Source organism: Geotrypetes seraphini, chromosome 14 (genome assembly GCF_902459505.1).
Source record: "Geotrypetes seraphini chromosome 14, aGeoSer1.1, whole genome shotgun sequence".
Taxonomy (NCBI): Eukaryota; Metazoa; Chordata; class Amphibia; order Gymnophiona; family Dermophiidae; genus Geotrypetes; species Geotrypetes seraphini.
This window is the reverse complement of record NC_047097.1, coordinates 15,450,769-15,473,118: the sequence shown is the minus strand read 5'-3', so window position 1 is coordinate 15,473,118 and position 22,350 is coordinate 15,450,769. Positions and strand designations below refer to the sequence as shown.

At 40.7% G+C, this 22,350-nt stretch overlaps 2 protein-coding genes across 6 annotated transcripts in view; one reads left to right on the top strand and one right to left on the bottom strand.

The window, feature by feature from the left end:
• Positions 1-21,495, bottom strand: part of WDR72 (WD repeat domain 72) — a 343,080-nt gene extending 321,585 nt beyond the window's left edge. The window contains exons 1-2 of the mRNA XM_033920737.1: positions 21,370-21,495; positions 19,913-20,040 (exon numbers count right to left, since the gene is read on the bottom strand). Of these exons, the coding sequence (XP_033776628.1) occupies positions 19,913-19,943 (31 nt within the window). The 5' untranslated portion in view covers positions 19,944-20,040; positions 21,370-21,495. The remainder of the gene's footprint in view (positions 1-19,912; positions 20,041-21,369) is intronic.
• UNC13C (unc-13 homolog C) overlaps positions 21,487-22,350 on the top strand; it is a 769,821-nt gene continuing 768,957 nt past the window's right edge. The window contains exon 1 of one of the 5 annotated variants that reach the window (XM_033920485.1): positions 21,487-21,605. In XM_033920485.1, the coding sequence (XP_033776376.1) occupies positions 21,584-21,605 (22 nt within the window). In that variant the 5' untranslated portion in view covers positions 21,487-21,583. The other 4 variants (XM_033920487.1, XM_033920488.1, XM_033920489.1 and 1 more) reach the window with 4 other exon arrangements.

Genomic DNA, 22,350 nt, shown 5'->3' with positions numbered 1-22,350 from the left:
GTTTACACTTCTACCATATGCTACAATCTCACTGGCAAGAAGAACCTGGCACTGGTGTGTGCTATCTGCTGAGGTGTGTTTGGATTATTGCCTGGTAGTACTGTATATTCCAGTTACTGTACTGGCCCAAAAATAGGACCAGAGGATTTGGGGACAACTATAAGGAAATTTGTTCACAAAACATAACATAGCATAAAAATCAACTTCTAGACCACATAACCTTGAAGAACTATGCGGTTACACTAATTTACAACCGGGCGATCATAACAGAATTTAATGACCCCAAAATCTAGAGAATAAATAAGTTTTGAAATGCCTTCTAAATTCCAGGTATGAGAAGGACATGAGAGATCATTGTTTGAATTCTTTGTCCCAACTAGCAGTCTGATATGAAATCATGCGTTCATGAAATCTGTTAAACTTGCAGCCCTTCTTTGATGGATAAGCAAAAAAGCATGGGCTTTACGTGAATATTTAAGACTAGCAAAAGAAAGTGAATTAGTCAAATAAGATGGAGCTTGACCCGTAAGATTTTATACTAGACACAACAACCCAACTTAAAAATAATGCATGCCTCAACCGACAACCAATGCCATTCACGGTAGAAACTTACTTCATCTTGAAATAATTTTTAATGAGAAAGCAGCCAGACCATAACAGGAAAACAGAGTCGGAGGTGCAACAGTAGTCAGACACAGTACAATCAATCCTGGAATGGCTTATTCGCATCCTTACCTTACCCTCTAGTTCAGAGTTTCCCAAACTGTGAGTTGGGAGCACACACAAGGTCACAAAACCCATGTTTGGGGTCACAATCTGCACGAGCTATCCATAGGTGCCTCATTATTCATTGGTTGCCAATTTGCTTCGTTATACAATTTAAAATTCTGAAAGTTACCTGATTATTTGTTAAAGTGTTTGAAACTGTATAGGCCGACTAGATCATTGAGGTCTGAAAATTGTTTATTATTAGATGTGCGTAAAAGGGAGGAAGTGAGATATGTTAACAAAGTGAAATCTTGATTGTCTATTGCGGGCCCAGTTTTATGGAATGAAATATCAGGAATTTTGTGATTTTGTGGAGATTGAAGGGACACGTATCAGAACTTTAGTAAGTGTCCTTAGGCATATGTTGTTTAAAGATGCAAAGGTAGGCCCTGTTTATCTTTCCCTTCTTTGAAGACAGATAATGTTTAAACAGAGATAATGTGAAGTGAATTCAATTGTTTTGTTAAGCCGTATTTACAGACAGCTTTAGTTAAGAAGCTCTGCTGGTCAAGGCTTTTTCTTACCTTTTGGACTTCAATCTCTAGCTAGGAAAAATGCTGATGTGTTTAAAGTTTCATGTGACCTTACGTCACATGCCATCACATGCTGGCAAACCTGATTCGTATAAATATGTGAAACTCATAATAAAAGACGGACATATTTGAAAGATGGTTTCTGGTCTTTAAGATGTGTCCCCAGGTACCTGACTTACATATGACAGAGACAGAGAAAGTATGGGGCAGGAATTGGGACCTGAATCCTTTTCAGTTGGGGGCACGTCCGCGATGGGCAGATGATATCACCAATATTTTGTGAGTATTTCTGAATTTTTTCTGTTCTTTAATACTCACTGGGTAGTGGTGACCTGTACCCAACCCTTTATTTTAAGTTCAAGCTTTGGGTTCTATTATGGAGTTTTTTTGGGAAAAATCTCGGGGTACTTTCGGTAAGCGCCCCTCATGAATATATATAAGCAGCTGCCATTCTTTCGGAAAGAATGAAATTATTTATAGAACCCCCCTGCCCACTCTGTCATTTGTAAGGTTAAAAAAAAAACTTTTATAGAGTATAAGATTTTATTGTCTCTTATTACTGTACCTCGCTTATAAGGTAAGATAAGCGAATATTTTTGCATTGTTATATTGGCTTTGTAATGAGTCATAAGGCACTTAGGTTACTCCTAGACAAATGAGACTTGTACGGCTGTGTGTATGTATGACATTTTTCCTTCAGCTCACATCTTTCTGTGTCACCAATGTTTACTACTGAGGTAGGACAGGCTGTTATGTGGAATGAATTGAATGTGCTGTTTGAATCAGTCTAAGATCTTTCCCTTGTAGTTAAAAAAAAGAAAAAAGAAAAAGAAAAATTCCGTTTTAAAGGTTTTCTTTCTTGTGCAGAGCAAAGCTAATCTGTTCTTTGCTTTCATTATCAGGGTCTGTGCATGAATGTTTTTGTCCCTTCCCCCAGACTTCTCTGTTTGGGCTTCCACTGACCCCCTATAGTGCTTCTTTGAAGTTACTCATTCTTGGTTTTATAAAGCAGTAAGGTGAGATTCCACTGCTCGTCTCTTGACTTTTCTCCGGCATTATCAAAACCACCATCTCTTCTTATAATACGCCCATCGCTCTTGTTGTCAAAGCTAATGGCATTCCCTGTTTCGTCCTAGATTTCGGGCTGTTAGAGTTTTGGTAATTCTCATTGCACTTATGTTTCTTCCACCATTCCACCGGCAGCCAATGATTTTTTTCTGTCATTTTCCTAAAGAATGTTTTATTTTTAGTCCCTTTGGTGAGGCTGCCTTCACCTTTAAGCAACAGAATACCTAGTGTGGAATGTCCTTTTGGCTATTCTACAAGTCATGCACTGCCCCTCATGGTCCTATTCTCATTTTGTACAACTTTTTGTGTTCCATAATTCAGGAGACCTGTCAGGCTGATAGTTTGTACCTTTTATAATGATTGTCTGTGTGTGGTCACAAGGTGTCACGAAATAAACTGCACTGGTGTACATCTGAAGTGAAATACCTGGGTTTTGTCCTGTCTCATGGTCAGAGGAAAATCTGCACTTTCTGCACTGCTGCTATTCTGTGTCTGCCCCTCCCAGTTACCAAGAAAGACATGCTTACTTTTCTTGCTATGATTGGTCACTGCCGCCAATGGATCTCTGCTTGTTCCTTCTATGACCAGATTTTGAGACAGACCCTGGTTTCTGAAATGACTGCTCTTATCAGATGGACTTATGAAATGTTGGACATTTAAGATGTGCTTTGGTTTCTAGCTCAAGTTTGGGTTTTCCTGCTTATGCCCACATGTTTTATCTCTTTGTTTGGGACTATTGTAACACCATGAAGGGAGAACATGGCGGTAAGTTACGCTCTGTTGCCTTTTTTTATAGTCACTCCTGTTCAAGAAAGCCCTGGCTGCTTGTGCTATGGTGGTAGAGATGGTTACTTCTCTGACCCTAGGTCACCCCATTACCCTTCATACTCTTCACGATGTTCAAGCCCTTCTTTTAAATAGGCTTCTGGGTCTCAAGGGTGAACAGGATTCTCTTCCTCTCTTTTTTCACAGCTTCAGTCCTTTGTTACCACCCCCTCCTCTGAATTTGATGCCTGGCGTTTGGCAGGTGCCCAAAGCCGCCCTTTTGGACGGACTTTGGTGCAAAGAGGGGAAACCCTGGATACCAGCTGCTAGCTCTCCCTTATTCATTGCCCAATATCATGGTATTGGTTATCGTAGTGCTCGCTCGACATTTTAACTTCTTGCTAGTGATATTTTCATTCTTGACCTTTTGCTCCTTGATACAGAGATATATAGCTCGATAATTACAGCTGGCACGGTTGTGAATTGAAAATAAATTGGAAAATACAATTCCTTTCTATTGTTTTAGCTGAAATTAGGATGTTGCTAATTTAAAATGGTTTTTTCCGGATTTATACATAGCCATCCCAGATCAGTTTTGGCACAGATATTTCTAATGTTTTCCACGGGTCCTCTTTATCACTGCAGAGATAGAGACGCTCCAAAGAGACATTAGCTTTATGCCTTTTTTCAAATATGAGATGGTTATGATATACATTATTTGTAGTTTTGGTTTTTTTTTATATCAATGTGTTTATTTGCAGAGTTAAATTCAGCCCTGCACACTTGACAGATGGAGAAATAGCTCCACGCTTAAAACTTTATGTTTTGTCTGTGTCATGTCTACTTGTCTTAGTTTAGTGGGTACCCCAGGATACATAATATTGGCCATTTCTAGAGCTCTTTTTCCACTTCTTACTAGCCTAACTGCGCAATGTTCTTTTACCTATAGCTTTTATATTCTGAATATAGTTTAGTTAGGGGTTATAAGAAAAAAGTTTTATTTTATGCAGCGTTTATTTCGTGGTGTTCCCTACATATGATCCATTCAATATACATTTCTGAATACATTCAGTACATCAGTATGGTCTCTCTGAGGTGCATAATAGTTATATGAAGCACGAAAAAACATATCCTTTTGGATTGTTCAATTAAGAACCTTAAGTAACTGAGTATTGTCTCTCTTTTGCCATGGCTATGCTAAGTGAATGAATTGGTATTGTTGCATGTTGCCACGTTCAGTGCAGGCAACATGGTTTCTCTTGTTTTCTATCTCTTATTTGGATCACATTGGAGTACAGCTGCTGAATGATATTTGGAATGCTTTTCAAGCATTTCTTTTCAAGTATCTCTTTCTGTATGCACAGACATCTGGCTGCTCTCCCTTTGAGATTCTCACGGGATGACCTTTCCCCGCCCCATGGGTAGATTTTCCCTTGATACAGGAGGAATACGTCCAAAAGCTAATTGAAATATTAGGGCTTGTTCAAAGAAACGTGTCTTGCACTTCTCCTTTCTCTCCACAGATTCCTACCCATTTTTTCCAGCCTGGTGATTATCCAGCAGCTTTCCAAGGATCGGAAGCAGACAGATTTCCCCTTTGGCCTTCCCACTACTGTGATCGCTGTGACCAGGCCCGCTGCACTCACTGAGGAGTGTCCTGTTTGGATCCACGCAAGTCGCTTGAAGAGGGTTAACCTAAAACCCCAGAAGCAAGTCTTCCCTGCGCAGATTTCACCTCCTCCAGTGGAACAACATAATGATCTCATTGCAGCATTCTACCAACTTTATCATTCTCTTACTGGCACCGCTGCTGCTAGTTTTTCTCCCTGTATGGATCATTTCTAACTGGGTCTACAGGGATGATGTGTTCTGGGTTCACGACACTTTCTGCCCATACCCATCTGTAAATGACACTCCTGCTGTAAACAGCACCCCCGACACCTCTTTGCGAACACGACGTCAAGCTGGACTACTCCCTCGCAAAGGCTGTCCTTCAATTGGAATCCAGAAAAGACCGATAGTATGCTACCCTTTGGTATAATTCCAGCAGTGTGCAAGTTGCCACCTTCTCCTTTGAGTATTGTGACATTGTGGACTGTTCATCAATTGATATCCCAAGGCTGTGCCATTGGTCCTCAGAGATTCCTAAAACTAAGGACATATATATATATGTTACTGACTTACGTTGGGGGGATAAGTGTGCATTCTGGGGAGTGGTAGGGTGGAATATTAATACTGACTGGGTTTATAAACTAGAAAATACTCTGAAAAACAGTGGACCAAAATGGTAAATCACTGCTTACTTGTATGACCCTTCATAAGGTTGGACACTGTTATAGGAAAAGTGTTCCTGTACAAATTATTAAGCTTTCTCTTACTATTGACAACCCTAGACCTACTGATGAAGGTATGTACATTATGGACATGTGGTTTAAGGGTGGGTCTAGCTATCATCAGTTTTCTTACGGGATCTATCTACCTCCACTCATCTTCTCCCGCCATTTTGTGGGGGCCCCAAAAAATACTAACCCACTGGCCCCTACATTCAATAAACTTACTGACATGATGGCTATTGCCAATCCCACTTTTGAAGATATTGTGGCTGTTGAGGTAGGGTTTTCAGAACGTAACCTTTGGTTAGAATGGATGAAATTCACTGCTGATCAACATAATAAGAGTAATTGTTACATATGTGCTCAAGCTAGACCCCATCTAGGAACCGTACATCTGGACCTCCCTCCTGGTATCCAACCATGCCTTTTTGGGTTATTTACCTATCCCCTTTGTGCACTGTAGTGTTCTAAATACCCTTTGTTGCCAGGACAACAAAAGCTTGATATTGCCGTTATCATCTATAAGGGCAATTACATATGTCATGTTTCTATTCTGACACAGGGTAGTTTTGTAGGTAATTTACCCCCAGGTTATTGTTCTGTCTTGGCTCATAGGTATGCCCTATTGTTGCTGCATCAGATTTAATATTTACTGGCTTTATGGAGACTTTTGGCTCCCTGTTAAGCTACCCAGCCAGTGGATAGGCCAGTGCACTTTAGTTAAGGTTACCATGCTTCTGCATATTCTTTCTGAAAGGCATCCTTCCTATTCACATGGTTTTTCCTTTTATTTGTCTTGATATAAATCTGATCACATGTATACATAGATGCTATAGGGGTCCCAAGAGGGGTCCCAGATGAATTTAAGGCCCGAGCTCAGGTTAAGGCTGGGTTTGAGTTCCTTATTCCCTTTATTACTATTAATAAGAATGTTGATCGGATTAGTTAAAATTATTATAATCAGCAACGCCTTGTGAACTATTCTAGGGACGCCTTGCAAGGTATTACTGATCAATTAGGCTCCACTTCTCAGATGGTTCTCAAAATCATATGGCCCTAGCTAGGATTTTAGCTGAAAAATTCTTCCCAGTATTTTATGCTGTTGTACTTTTCTTTCTGACAATATAGGTCCTACTATGGACATTCAGAAATTAGCAGACCTCTTTGCTGAGTTCAAATGTAACTCTGATTTATCTAATTCTTGGGATCAGCACTTTAGTTGAATGCATAATCTCTTATTATTTGCACTCTTATCTTGACTGCTCATGTACTGTGTTATTCGTATTACAGCTCCTAAAAGACCCCTCCTTGAGAGACATACCTAAGGTATCACTCCCTTCCAGCTCATGCTGTGTATTTGTGACGTCATTTACATGTCGTAAGAGGGGATTTGAAGGGACACGTATCAGAACTTTAGTAAGTGTCCTTAGGCATATGTTGTTTAAAGATGCAAAGGTAGGCCCTGTTTATCTTTCCCTTCTTTGAAGACAGATAATGTTTAAACAGAGATAATGTGAAGTGAATTCAATTGTTTTGTTAAGCCGTATTTACAGACAGCTTTAGTTAAGAAGCTCTGCTGGTCAAGGCTTTTTCTTACCTTTTGGACTTCAATCTCTAGCTAGGAAAAATGCTGATGTGTTTAAAGTTTCATGTGACCTTACGTCACATGCCATCACATGCTGGCAAACCTGATTCGTATAAATATGTGAAACTCATAATAAAAGACGGACATATTTGAAAGATGGTTTCTGGTCTTTAAGATGTGTCCCCAGGTACCTGACTTACATATGACAGAGACAGAGAAAGTATGGGGCAGGAATTGGGACCTGAATCCTTTTCAGAGATGTGTTGAAGTTCAGAAAATTGCTAAAAACACATTTCTTTGTTCAAGCCTTCTGGTGATGTAAGAAGGTCATATTTACTCTGTGAGATGGAATTCATTCTTGAAAAGAAGGCTCGAGATTTACCATTTTTGTTTTTATTGTTTTTATTTTGTTTTATATCATTGAAAGAAATGTGATGTCCTTTGATATTGTGTATGTTTATTTTGAGCCACTTAGGCATTAAGCGGATTATAAATATTTTAAATAAAATAAATTCTGTAATTCCAGGCGAGGGGGGTCACACAATTTTATTTGACCGCAACCATGGAGTTACAGCCACAAAAAGATTGATAAGCACTGCTGTTGTCTGTGCATGGCAGATATGTTATGTGGCTCCAAAGACAAACACCTACACCTGGGGAAGGAGCATTGGAAGCAAAAAAAAATACTGTAGGAATGATGTATTTGATGCCAAGTCTTTATTTACAACAAAACATCATTTTAATGTGGTGCACCTTTGTAAAGTGGAACAGGGACCCGACACGGCAGAATTTTGAAGCGTTAGGCTCAAGCTAAAGGCTTGCTGTGTTTTTGGGTTCTGTTTTTTCTGCTTTTTGCAATTGAGTTTTTTTTATTGTTGGTTTATTATTGTTACAGCTTATGCCCCTGATGAAGCTAATTAGAGCGAAACAGGGGCCCTGTCGGGAGTTGGCTGAGAGGGGTCCGTAGGAAATTGATCCGGACCCTGTACTGTCTTTAGACTCTGCACATATCATCTATTGAAGATCCTTGCAGTAGATAAGTTCTTTATTATTTTTTTGTTTTGAGTTTTTTGACTAAGATAATCTATAAGAGTGGAGAGTTGAAATATGCTCTGTATCGATGCTAGTTTTTTAACTCAAACAAAATAATGACTAGAACAGTGGAGTTTTTATGACCGAGGATGTTATATTTGAAGTTGCTGAGTCCGGAGGATTTGTTTGGTTAATCCAACGTGACGCTGAGGTCTTTTCTCCACTTGTTGATTAATAATAGTGAGTAGCTTGCTGGCTCTTCATATACTGATGTGTACCTGAATGCATTTGTTGGGTGTCCAAAATATTAATTAACACATTTCATTTGTCCACAAAGCTAATTTTATTCCTTTATATACAAATGAAAAATGCACAAATTTTTACTTAAACAAAGTTTAGGGGTCACCCTACCTCACTGTTTTTTTTAAACTATTGCTTAGCTTAGTATATTATAATTCTTGTGCACTTGACAAATAATCAATGGTCTATGACATAAGCTGCCTTTGATGCAGAAGGAAACTTCTTTCGGTGGCTGGCCACTAGCTGAAGAACACACTGCTTCTGTTCTTCATTTTTTGCATTGTATCTTTCAGTGAGGTTTATCCCTCATTCTGCTGCATCATTAACAATAGTCAGTTTAGATGCCCGATTCCAAACTTCCATGAAAACTGGATTGTTAGTCCAAATCAAACAATATAAAATCAAACTGAAGGAAAAACGGAAAGAATACTATTCCAAACTCATTGGCACCGAAAATTTTCACTTTTGTTGATCCTCCTTCAATCACAAGATAAAATAATGACTGTGCTCTCTGTGTTACAAGACTGTCAAAGCTCACAGGTTCCATTTCATCTGTATGCATAAGATGTCGTGGAATGTTTGGCAACAGTCGATGCTGTAAAGCAGGGGTGTCCAACCTGCGGCCCCGTGAAGTACTTTGTGCAGCCCTGGTTGAGGGCGATGCAGTGTTTTCCTCTGCTTCCCCCGGGTGTTTACCTTCTTGCCAGTTCCCTTCTCTGTCTTGCTGCAGCGTTTGCGCATTTGTGCAGCCTCAGAAACTTTTTTTTCAGCTAATGCGGCCCAGGGAAGCTAAAAGGTTGGACACCCCTGTGTAAAGTTTTGCACCATTTGTAGCTTTGTTTCTAGGGCAATTCTGTCATCAATTCCTATGAGCGTTAGAGCAGTGTCGGAGCATTTAGCGCCCCAGGCAATGGTATAGACCTCTTCTGTAGCTTAGTAAAAAAGGGCCTGATTTGTTGCAACTTAAATAAGAGGAGGCATTGTTTGATATCTTCCAACAAAATGTTCTAACCACACTAATGCACTCATCTTTCTTGTATAATAATGTAAAACCATACATTTACTTCACACCTCTAATGCTTTACATTGACAGAAGACTTGTCTAGAGATTTGACTACATTTACCCTTAATCTTGTTGTACTGGGAGTGAACTTGTCAAATTTGAGCTTCTCATAGAGAAAAATCATCAAGTCAAAATGTAAACTTTTTTTTTTCTAGCCTTTTTTCAGGTCCCGGGTTCAGGCCTCAGAGGCAGTGGGAAGTAAAATAATGAAAGAATAGCCAGGAATGATTTGGAAAAGGTATATAATATATAAAGAAATAAGCTTATTACAAATGTACAGAATGGGTATTTGGATATAGAGCTGCTTGTGTATTTAAGGAAAATGGTTCTGCCCTTCTGCAAATGGCTGAACTGAATCTGGTTAAGGAGATGCTGTATGTCTGCGTGTGTGGGTATATGAGGTGTGAAAAGGCCAAAGGAAAAAGAGAGAGCAGAGAAAAAGAGGCTTTCTTTATACACTTGAATTTGAATGATGTGTGTGTTTGAATGAATAAGTTTGGAGGTATGAGAAGCTGAAGGAGGAATAGAAAGAAGAAAGAGTCAGGGGATTGAAGCCACTTTTTATAGATTTGAATTCTCTGTTCCAGTATCTTCCAGTCCCTGTCTGTGTCAGAATTTGGAATTTATTTCAATAGGTCTTTTGTTGGTCTTAAGTACTGGTCTTTAGGAATCATCTAGTTTGTTTGCAGTGGCTTTCCCAGGATCAGATTTGTTTAATATAATATCCCAGAATCCTTTGCTTGCACTTTGGATATGCCAGCCCACAATAATGTAATGCTGACAGTAATCATGGAGAAAATTTGGCACGGTCTCTAGAAATACTTGCACTGCAGTTCCTGTTGTCTAGAATATATTAAATACAGTATTGGATCTGTTTTCCTTTAGCTGGATCCATGTACTATATTTATCTTGCTCCTGCTTCTGTTCTCATATGCTTTGATTAGGTCTGTATATAAAGATAATTTAAAAACAAAAAACAATGATGGCAATGCAGCAGATAGTGTAGCTGTATTTTACTTGGACTTGTTACATCCCCTCCTTCCTTTGTGTATTTCCTCTTCATGAAAAGTACAGAGACAAATTCATGAGTGGACACAGATTCAATTGAAAGGGCAAAGAGTGGCAGATAAGAGAAACAACTGGTGAAAATGTTTAGGAGCCAATATTAAGGCAGTGGTGGGCAGGGTCTTTTTTTTTTAACAGTGACCACTGTGGGTAAAAAAAAAAAAAAAAGACATTCACTGCCACTATCTAGGTATTGGCTGACATTAAATATCTGTAAATCAGCACTGGCTTGTGGTGCCCATGGACCATTTAGGTCGGCCCACCTCCCGCCCTTTCCCCTCCTCTACAAACGCCTCTTTTAGCTCTAGGCGTTTAGAGGCAGGGGAAAGGCCTAGCTTTGTGATCTAGCTTTGTGATCGTCTAAGTACCGATTTAGGCCCCTTTTTGGATGTTGTTATTTTTTATTATTATTATGTTGTTATTTTTTTATTATTATTATTAGTCTTTGTAATTTTTGATGGAGTAAAGAAACCAATTCACTTGTATCCATTCTACACCACTCAGGATTTTTGTAGACTTCAATCATATATCCTCCTTAGCATTTTTGTTGCTACTTCAGCTTGTCTGCGGTGTTCTTTGCTCACATGTTTAAAGACAATAGACTGTTTTCAGTCCAATTCTTTATATGTGAGTTTGCAAACCATTGGACTCCTGAGGAAGGCGTGTTCGCCGAAACACGGACCGTGTTTTCATCACAGTATTTTTTACCATTGTACTTTTTAAATTGAATTTTCATGGTTTTATATGTCAGTGTTTAATAAATTATCTCCAGAACATCTGTATCCACAGTTTTTGTTTTTGTTTTCATCGGTGGATTGTTTTCACTGTGGATCATTGGGTCTCCCCATTTTTTCTTTGTTGTAACCATTTGAAACTTTGCGAGAATGGTAAGGCCTTAGTATAAGACCCCCATAGCTTAGTAAAAGGTGCCTATAAATTTCCCCCCTTTTATAAAGCCGAGTTAGTGTTTTTTATCGCTGACCATGGCGGTAAAAGCTTCGATGCTTCGGCGATAAAAAATGCTAATGTAGCTTCATAAAAGGTGGTTAATGTGTAACCTTCACTTCTTTATAACTATAAAAAATTATAGTATTTAAATTTTTAAAATATAATGCTAATTGTATTCACTATGGGGTCCTTTTATTAAGGTGCGTTAACCGATTTAGCGTGCACTAAAGATTAGTGCATGCTAGCCTAGGGATCTTAGAACCAGTTGGCTCATTTCTTCTTTAGGTGAGGCCTGGCGGGTTTTGGTATTGCGCTTGGGAGGCAATCATTAAGGGAAATGTGGCTTTTTTGCCGGGGAGGGAGAAAAGAGCATTTCAGCGCTGGGAAGAGCTTGGCGTTACTGTGCTTGAACATCTTACAGGCCCAGAGGGGACTTTGCTTGCTTATGCCAATTTTTCTTGCAGGATAGAGGCTACCTGGGGGGACTATTATGCTTTCTGCCAACATAAACATTACCTTTCCTTGGATAAAACGTCAAAGAGTTTTCCTTTGGGGGAGCGGTTATGTCAGTTTTTTGATCCGATCTCTGAGGGACTCTTCTCTTTTTCTCTTCTTCACAAGGCACTGCTGGCGTTGAGTCCTGCTAAGGATTTCCTGCCGCTCCATGGTAGATGGGAGGGTGATCTTGGGGGTGTGGTGTCTACATGGACGATTCAGCTTAGTGTATCACGTATTCTCTCTGAGGTCTATTGAGCTTGTTTACGGGAATGTGTCTTGCAGGTCATACATAGGGCCTATATTACCCCCCCTCCCAGTTTCATAGAATGGTCTATGCCACGGATCCTCTTTGTTTGAAATGTACCTTGGCAGAGGCCACTTTCATTCATGTTATTTGGCATTGTTCCTCTGTGCAAACTTTTTGGAAGCGTGCTGGAACCTTTATTAAACGCATCCTGGGCCAGCCCTTGCTGCTATCTCCCAAGGTGCTCCTTTTGGGCTTCTTGGGTTCCTTTGGGGTTTGAGAGAAGGGAGCTCGATTGTGGGTTCAGAAGCTTGGTATTTTGGGTTTGAAAGCGATTTTGAAAGTGTGGACCTCACCGGATTCCCCCTCGTATTGGGGTTGGAGACTGGCTATCCTTGATCTATTGGGTTGGGAGGCTAAGGATGCACGAGGTACCTCTAAGCAGAAAAAGCTGTTTTTAGCTGTTTGGGATCCCTGTCTTAATTCTCTACCACCTCAAAAGCGCAGCCAAATTTTGAATTTGCTTTAAGTCTACCCTGTTTTCCACTGCTTTTTGGTTTCCTTCTACCATGTCTCTATTCTGGGGGGTTGGGGGGGGCTAGCTTGGGGTGGGGAGTGTTGGGTGGGACTTAGGTGTTATTTTGGGTATTTTTCCTGTCTGGTCCCTCCCTTTTTTCTCTCTCTCTTGCTACTGGCCCTTGGGATGTGAGACTGGACATGTGTTGGGGGGGGGGGGTTATATCTTAGTTTGGAACATGTGGAGAAATTGTTGATGCCATGACTGTACCTTTTTGCTTCCACCATTATTCTTGTTCTTTTATCATCAATGATATTTGTTTCGCATAATGGGAGAGGGAGGGGTTTGGGTTGGGAGTCTTTCTGTATTATATTGAACACCGCCACTGTTCGTTTGTTGAGTGTATCATCCTTTATTGTTCAATAAAAATTGTTTGCACTTAAAGATTAGTGCATGCCAAATGCTAAGACATCCATTATATTCCTATAGGCATCTTAGCATTTATCACACACTAATCTTTAGCACGTGCTAAATCGGTTAGCGCACCCTAATAAAAGGAGCCCTATATCTTAAAAACCAATAACAGGTTTGAACTTAAAAGGTACACATCATACATGATATTCACTAATATGGATGTTCATAAAGAAGAGTTTACAAAATCCAGTTTTATTCAGTATTTTTCAGTGTGATTCTTAATTTTTATTTTCTTTTTACAGTACTTAGGACATGATTTAAATTCCATTTATATTTGTACAGTGAAACCACCTCATCTAAGACACTAGAAAGCTATGGAAAACAATTTTTTTTAGGGTGTTGGCACTTATCCCAGAGTAAATAGAGTTGAAATAGCCTCTAGGAAGAGACTGCAATGATTGAAAATCAATTTTCAACTCGAGCTGAAAGAATCAACAAACAACCTGGAGACCCTGATCAGAGGCAATAATTTAATAACAGGATTAGCAACGCATAGTTAAGTTCTGTTGGTGGAAACTGAAAACACAAATAACAATGCCACAGAGCTACCTTAAGAGGCTTTAGGGGGCTCTTTTATTAATCCATGTTAGGAAATAGGCTATGAGTATTTTGACCTTCCTCCACGCTAAATCCATTTCTAATGTAGCAATGTTTAAGGCATATTTCAGTTATTTTTATTGTTCAGGCAATGAATTAGCACGCATTACCTGAAAAAAGTTAATTTGGAAGCCCTTGCCACTTCCTATTTAGGAAGCACTAGGGGCCTAATTCTGTATAAGAGAGTTTGGCACCCTCTGACACCTATCTGAAAAGTAGGCGTGGTTAGGGGTGGAGAATAGGCACAGTTGACTTAAGAGTTATTAGGCCCTGGTAAATTAGGCCAAGTAAAACCTGGCCTAATAGGATGCCTAGTGATGCCTATGCACGCCTTGGTGCAACTCAGGGGATTCTATAAAGCAGGGATGTCAAAGTCCCTCCTCGAGGGCCGCAATCCAGTCGGGTTTTCAGGATTTCCCCAATGAATATGCATGAGATCTATTTGCAAGCACTGCTTTCATTGTATGCTAATAGATCTCATGCATATTCATTGGGGAAATCCTGAAAACCCGACTGGATTGCGGCCCTCGAGGACCGACTTTGACACCTGTGCTATAAAGTATACCTAGCGGCTGATTGGCAACCACACAAGCAGCATCTACCAATGCATAAGGACATGCCTCATTGACACCCTCCCCCTTTTACAAAACTGTAACATGTTTTTAGCACAAGTGAGGGGGGCTTTGGAACTGGATGGGGAGAAGGGAAGAACATCTCTGCCAAAGGGGACTCCCTGGAGCAGATGATTTTAAAATGAAGGTAGGGATGCTGGATGGGAGGGCATTTGGTGGGTGGGAAAATCAAGGGAGGGGCAGAGCAGAGGGGAATTGGGGGACCCTCATTAATTTCTGCCCTGGGCTCCAGCATGCCTTACTCCTGGCAGAATTCTGCGCAAAATTTTGAAAATTCTGAACAAAAGTTTTGAAAATTCTACGCACAATATTTCAAAATTCAGCAAAGTTTATCTGTAGTGTTTTATGTAGAATTCTGCTATTCTGAGGACTGAAATTCCTTCCTGCCTTTTCCTTTCTCAAGTTCCAGCCTCCTCAGTTCTCTCTCTCACTCCAACTGCAGTTCTGTCTCCTTCTAAATCCCACCTCTCTCACACTTGCATCCTGAATCCCCTTCTTGGCCCCCGTAATGTGGCATCTCTCTCTCCCTCTCTCCAGTGGCTACGAATCTCTTACTCCCTTCCCATCTCCTTTCTGGTCTTGGTCACTCTCTTTTCCTCTCTCTACCATCCCCTACCCACAATTGCGGGTCCAACATCCATATACCTCACCACACCCATCATCTCTCTGACTTGTACCCTGAATCATCCATGTGCCCTCCCTTCTCCTCCTCTCCCTGCAGGCCTAGCATTCATGCCTCCCCACACACATACTTGTATCCCAGGATCCATGTCCCCTCCTCTCCTCCCCCTACTCGCAGGCCACAATTGTGGTCTAGCATCCATGCCCCCTCCTCCTCCTCAGCACATGTCTAGCCTCTCTCCCTCTGACTGACTCCCCAGTGAGATCAGACATAACTTCAGGCCTCCCAGGGCAGCAGCAGAAGTTGTGGAAGCCAACTGGCAGAGGCAGTGCTATGAACAGGCTGTTTGTAGCTGGCCCTGCCAGGGCCTTCCCTCTGCTGTGTCATCTATCTACAGGAAGTGATGCAGCAGAGGTTAAGGCTCTGGCGGGGCTGGCCACAAGCAGCCCATTCACAGTGTTGCCTCTGCTGGCTGGCTTCTGCCACTGCTGCTTCCTTGGGAGGCCTGCAGATATGTCTGATCTCATGGGTTGGGGGGCGGTCAGAGGAAGAGAGGCCAGACCTGAGCAGGGGAGAAGGAGGGAATGGGGCAAGTATAAGGACAGGGGCAGAATAGGTTTGCGCAGAATTCTGCACAGCATGTGCAGAATTCTGCTCTGCACAGTTGTACAGAATTCCGCCAGGAGTAATGCCTAATGCCGGCCCTGCTTGTATTCTGTGTTATCTTTATGCTTGTGAGTGTATGTGTGCACATGCAACTTTGTGTGTGTCTGTGCGAGGAGAAGGCATGGTAATGAATATATCTCTTTTGCTTGTATGTGTGTGTTGTTCATTGTTTATTAAATTTTGCTATACCACCTTATTTAAGGCTAAAGTTAAGGCACTTTACAATTCAATTAATCCAATGGGAAAGAAAAGTCATAAAAAAAGGATAGAGATCAGTCATTCAGAGTAATAAGGACTCGCTCATTCAACAGTGTGTGTCTGTATATGACATCTGTGTTTTGTGTATGTGTGTGAGAAGGGTTGGGAGGGGGGGTGGGGGGTGGCAGTGTGTTTTTCTATTGTGTTTGTGACTGGGAAAAAGGAGAAGGGGGTGAGGCACTTTGAAAAGAGTAACTTCCTAACTGCTATATTTCCGTATATTGTTTCTATGTTGCAGTAACTGCAACGGGGTTTTCCCCCACAGAAATACACTGGTCCTTTTTTATTTTATTTTTTTTTTTGGGGGGAGGCAATAATTTTCTGCAAACTCTAGTGTTATCTGGTCCATTTTCTAGGTCTGTTTTGTTCACCAATTTTAACTCTATACCAAAGCTGGGCCCTGGGGAGACTTTTACTAAAGATTAGTTCATGTTATTTACCACAAGACACATATTTATTCCTATGGCCCTGGGGCAGATATCACAAGCTAATCTTTAGTAAAAGACCTCCTTGATCTCCTTGGATTAATTTGGGGGGAAGTTCTTTTGCTCCCAGGTGAACATTTTTTAAACTCCTTATGTATTTATTTCTGACATTTATTTAAAACTATTTTTAATTCTCCTATACTGATGTTCTAGGTACTAGTATAGTGAGAGTGATTAGCGTCCAGCATCACTGCACCATGTGCCCTCCCCCCCCCCTACTTTTCCCTGCCACTTGAGCACCCCACCCTGGGTACCTCTTGAAATGTTCACCAGCGCGAACAGCCTCTTCCACCTTGGCTGACGTCCTGGTCCCGTCAGAAGGGAGCAGAGGTCGGTACCAGCGAATATTTCAAGAGGTACGGGAGTGGGGATCAAGAGGAGGTGCCACACCCCTCACTACGCTACTGGCTCTAGGCAAGAAACACCAATTTGGTTGGAAGCAACAAGTGAAATGATTTGAAGGAAGGTTGCTTAGGACTAGATGCAAAAAAACACAGTCGTTAAGACCGTGTGAATCGCTGTTGGCTGACTGGAACACTAATTGATGCACCAACAAACCTCTATGCAAATTACATGCGCAGAGCTGATTTGGGGAAGCCCCTCAGCTTTTGGGGCTTTCTTCTTCTTTTTTTTTTAATGGTACAGATGTTGTATGTGTGTTATATACAATATCTGTTATATACAATATCTGTTATATACAATGCGACATTAACTCGATGTTCGATTGATCTTATGCTGTTAACTATTGATGCATTAGCCCCATTGATAGATTCACAACAAAAAGAATTGGGGTCTAAATTAGAACAAATCAAGCAACAGTTGACAGATGATTCCTTCATGACCAATTATCAAGATCATTTAACTCTAATGGACAAATATCAAAAGGAACAGAGGCAATTAAAAATAAAAAAATTTTGACGAGACGAAAATGATTTCACCAGGGGTTATGTATACCCCTGGATGAATCGTAATATCAAAACTAGAAGACAAAGAAATGCCCATATTAACAAAAATAAGAAAATAACCTTTAATCTGTCCACTAGCAATTCATCTTCATCAGATGACATAGACACAATCATTCAGCAACCAAATGCCTTAACAAATAAAGAAAGGGTACCCTTCCAGACTCTTTTTTAAGGTTACACCCCAGCGAAGGAGCCTCCCGTTCAACAAATCAAATCGAAACCCGCAGCAAGAACAATAACAAAAAATAGAAGCATCGATATCAACGGGAATTTTTAACCTATCTTCACGCGAACTTAACAAAGAAGAACAAGAATTATTGATGAAAGGACTTTCCTTTGTTCCAAGTATTAATTATGATAGTTTCGATACCCGAGCACATCTGCAGAGGTTTTTTCGATCCATCAAGCTGAAACAATTTTTTCATGACAAATCATCCATCGACCCCCCTCTTCCAGAAGGACTAAAATATAAATCTATCTGGATGCCCCCTGGACAACCGGATCCGTTAGTCGCTTCTTTTGAAAAGTTAGTTCTTAAAGACATACAAAATTTAGAGGCTCACTCTAGAGTGAATAATTACCCTAATCTTACTCAAGCACAACGACGAGTCATACAAGATCTTAAAAACGACAGCTCTATATATATTTCTAGGGCCGACAAGGGAGGGGGAATAGTGATTCAGAATTACTCGGATTATAGAAATGAAGCTTTACGCCAATTAACAGATAGGACATATTATATGCCATTGCAACAGGATCCTACAGCCGAAATTAAACACAGCATAGATGAATTATTGATAAAAGCCAAGATTGAACATACTTTGACCTCTAAAGAGATTAGATTTCTCACTGGCGATTTTCCCAGGATACCCAGAATTCATTTTATTCCCAAGATACACAAGTCGGATAGATCTCCACCAGGGCGTCCAATAGTTGTTGGAACGGGGTCAGTACTTGAGCCCGTTTCTCAATATCTGGACAGCCAATTAAAACATCTGGTCCCTCATGCTGAGTCATATATTAAGGACTCAACACATTTCTTACAATTTATACAACAATTTTCTGAACAGTCTTTTTCTGGAGACACAATACTAGTCACTGCAGATGTGGTTGCGTTGTACTCTAATGTTCCACAACCACAGGCAGTTTTGTTAGTAGAATCTCAATTGCTAAAGATGAATCATGCTCTCTCCAAAAGAAATTTGTTGCAAAAATTTGCTGAACTAGTAATTTATAACAACTATTTTAAATTTGAGAAAGAGATCTATCTCCAAATCAAGGGAGTAGCAATGGGAGCCACGGTTGCTCCCACATTAGCTTGCCTGTATATGACTCAGTATGAGGAATCACATGTTTACACATCTCCTTATTTTCATTTTGTTTCCTGTTGGAAACGTTTTATTGATGATATATTCTTTGTTTGGAGTGGAGGAGAAACAGCTTTAAAAATTTTCATGGAAGAGTTAAATCAAAAAGATCCCAATATAGCACTTACATACACTTATAATAAGCACCAAATCTCTTTCCTAGATACAGTATAATGATTAATAAATATGAACAAAAAATCTCCACCACTCTTCACAAGAAGAAATCAGACCGTAATACTTTGTTACAATACCAGAGTTTTCACCCTAAAGCACTAAGAAACAGTATCCCAACCGGACAGTTCCTTCGGATACGAAGAATCTGTTCGGAGGAATCTGATTTTGATAAAGAAGCCAATGATATGTATAATAAATTCATTCAAAGAGGGTATCCTGGGAAAATTGTCAGAAGAGCATGGAAAAGAGCTAAAAACTGTTATCGCCCTTGGTTAATGCTCAATGAACAAAATAAACAAAAACAACAGGATCTAGTATGCGTGATGCCCCATACAAATAATAGTACTGCTATAAAACATATTATTTTAAAACACTGGGCAATATTACAATACCATCCATCATTGCACAATTTACCTAAATTTGCCTACTCACGAGCATCCAATTTAGGCGAACTGCTCAAACATAATCAACACAATCAAAGAATGGAGGTCAAATCACCTCACAAAGCCTGCGGGAAATGCCGAGTGTGCAGTTATATACTAGACGCTAATTATGTAGATATTCCACCTTCAGGAGCACGACAATTCTTTCTTAATACTGGGACCAATTGTGAATCCAGGGGAGTAGTATACTATATACAATGTCCATGCAAAAAAGTATACATCGGCCAAACGATCCGCAAAATTAAAACACAAATTATAGAACATCTAAGTAACATTAGGACAAATCGGATTACTGCCCCCTTGGTTTCTCATTGGATCGAACAGTCACATGCACTCCAAGATTTGAAATATACAGTCTTAATTCAAACACGCAAAAATGAGGGTGACATATTGAGATTTTTAATACAAAAAGAACAGGGTCTGATATATAACTGGCATACTCTGGAACCAAATGGTTTAAATTTAGATATAGAATGGCTAGCAATATAATCTTTGAGAATTTTCACTTACAGTTGTGTTTACTTCCGGCTATTGGGTCCATTACCAGTTCCGGTTAGTTAACATAAATAGCACGCATCTAATAGAGAGGTTCAGACGGCCCGTCCACTTTGATTGTTCCTGAACTCAGCGAGCCTTCACTAGGTAATAATAGAATTTAAGAGGTTTATAAGAACTTGAATACAGGGCTTTTTAGGAAATGATTAGTGTTTAGACTTTACAGTTACTATTATTATTTAATCTGTTAAGTTAAGCTGACACACACTGTTTGTTTGATTTTTTCTTAGTGTCCCTCCCTGACGAAGAGACGAAATCCGGGTCGGGGGGACGAGAATTCATTTAGAAAAGAAAAAACTTTCAGGACTTTATTGAAGCACTTGCACTTTAATTTTAACAAGTCACCAATGAGAGTCAACAGCACCAATTGCTCCCCAATACAGATAAGTACCACAAGCTGGATGGACCTATCAGTTAGGTTATAGGTTTTAGAGTGTATATAGGGAGGGTAGGGGACTCGTGAAGGCGATGATGGTCCCCTTGTAAACCTCATTGTAGTGACATCACTATCATATGGGTTTCTTGGTCTGAGCACTTCACAAATATATTTTAAACAATGTATTTTGTATAAACATAAATGGTTAGGTTTTTAATTGGATTATAGCTGTGATTATATGATTATATATACAATATCTGCCCCATAAAAAAATGCTGTCAGCCCTCCCCAAATGAACCAGCACTGGGAAACACTCCTCCCCCCAAAAAAAAATTTGGCAGGAGGAATGCCCACTCCCTCCTGCCCGGCACCCCCCAAACCATTCCCTACACTCTCCCCCCCCAAAAAAAAAAAAAAAAAGGTAGGAGGGATGCCCACTCCCTCCCCCCAACCTTTATGAGAAATTGAGAGCAGGAGGGATGCTCAGTCCTTCCTGCTCTGAGGACCACCAGTCCAAAATGTTGGGCCTTCCCCTCCCCTCGCATCATGTGATGATGATGAAGAAGGGACTAAGGCCCTGATTGGCTCAGCTGCCTAAGCCCCTCAGCCTTAGGCATCTGAGCCAATCAGGTCTTAGGCTCCTTCCTCTGCATCAAGCCCTAAGCCCTAATGTCTGTTAGTTCAGGGCACAAGATTCGCCAAAATGACAGTCTGCTAAGCCATTGCTTGCCCAGAGATCAGTAGCCTGAAATATTGCTACTATTTGGGTTTCTGCCAGGGACTTGTGACCTGCATTGGCAGAAGTTGGAAGTAGGATACTAACTAGATGAACCATCGGTCTGTTCCCATGTTCTCGGATCGAGGTTGTTTCGTTATTTTCCCAATTGAGCACACTGGCCAGTTCCCCACTTCCAAGTGCACCTCCCGTCACAGACGTCCTGCTGAAGCACTAATCTCGTTACTCCACCCTTAATCACTTTTACGGATCTGAGCCTGTGTATAATCCTATCAGAAAGGGACTCCCCACGTCACCTACCCTATACCCCAGACGCTTCTTTTTCGACAGCCGGGATTTCCGGAGCTTCTTCCCTGGAGCCTGAGCAAAGTCAGCAGGCAGGTGCCTCTTAAAGGAAAGCTTTAAAGGGGAGGACAGGCTCGTTTGATGCCGCCAGAAGTCGTACTTCGCTGGGAAGGTTGATCAGAGGCTGCTGCTTAGCCAACACCTGCGCGTCTGCGCGCCCTTCTCTACCATGCTGCTGCTTTCTGTGAAAGGTGCGCCTTAAAATTCAACTTTTGGACTCCGAAGCTTCTCTCCTAGTACAGAACCTGCAACTTTCCGATGTTTGCAACTCGCATCCCTTCCCGGAGTTAACAGGACCAACGCGGTACAAGTAGAGATGTTTTAAGCTGTCTGAAATGCGGTATCTTGCGCTAGTTTATGTCATGCCGGTAAAAGGGAAAAGAAAAAAAAAGTGAGAAGTTGCGTTCTCTTTAAGAGGCGTTTGAGGTGCATTTCCTATTCACAGAATTGGAGGAATACTAGAAGCCAGAAAACCCCCTAATGATAGTAGTGGTAGGTAGTTCAAATCTGAACGTTGAACAGAAGACAAAACACTTAGGAAAAAAGTTCACTCGTGGGTTCTGACTATGGTATTAAGAATACGGTTTACAATACATGAATTTATTCAGGTACTGTAGCATTTTCCCATGTCTGTCCCGGCGGGCTCACAATCTATCTGATGTACCTGGGCCAATGAGGAGATAAGTGACTCGCCCAGGGTCACAAGGAGCAGTGGGAGTTTGAACCCATAACCTCAGGGTGTTGAGGCTGTAGCTTTAAGCACTAGACCACACTCTTCCCCCGAATAGTGAACTCGACAGCCAATCGGATGCTCCCGTCTCCCCCTTTGCTCTGCAAGGCTCATCGGTTATGTTTGTGAGGAAGACGTCAGATAATTAGTGACTGGCTTTCTTGGTCTTCTGTGCCAGAGCACTACTATTTATGTAACCATTTTAA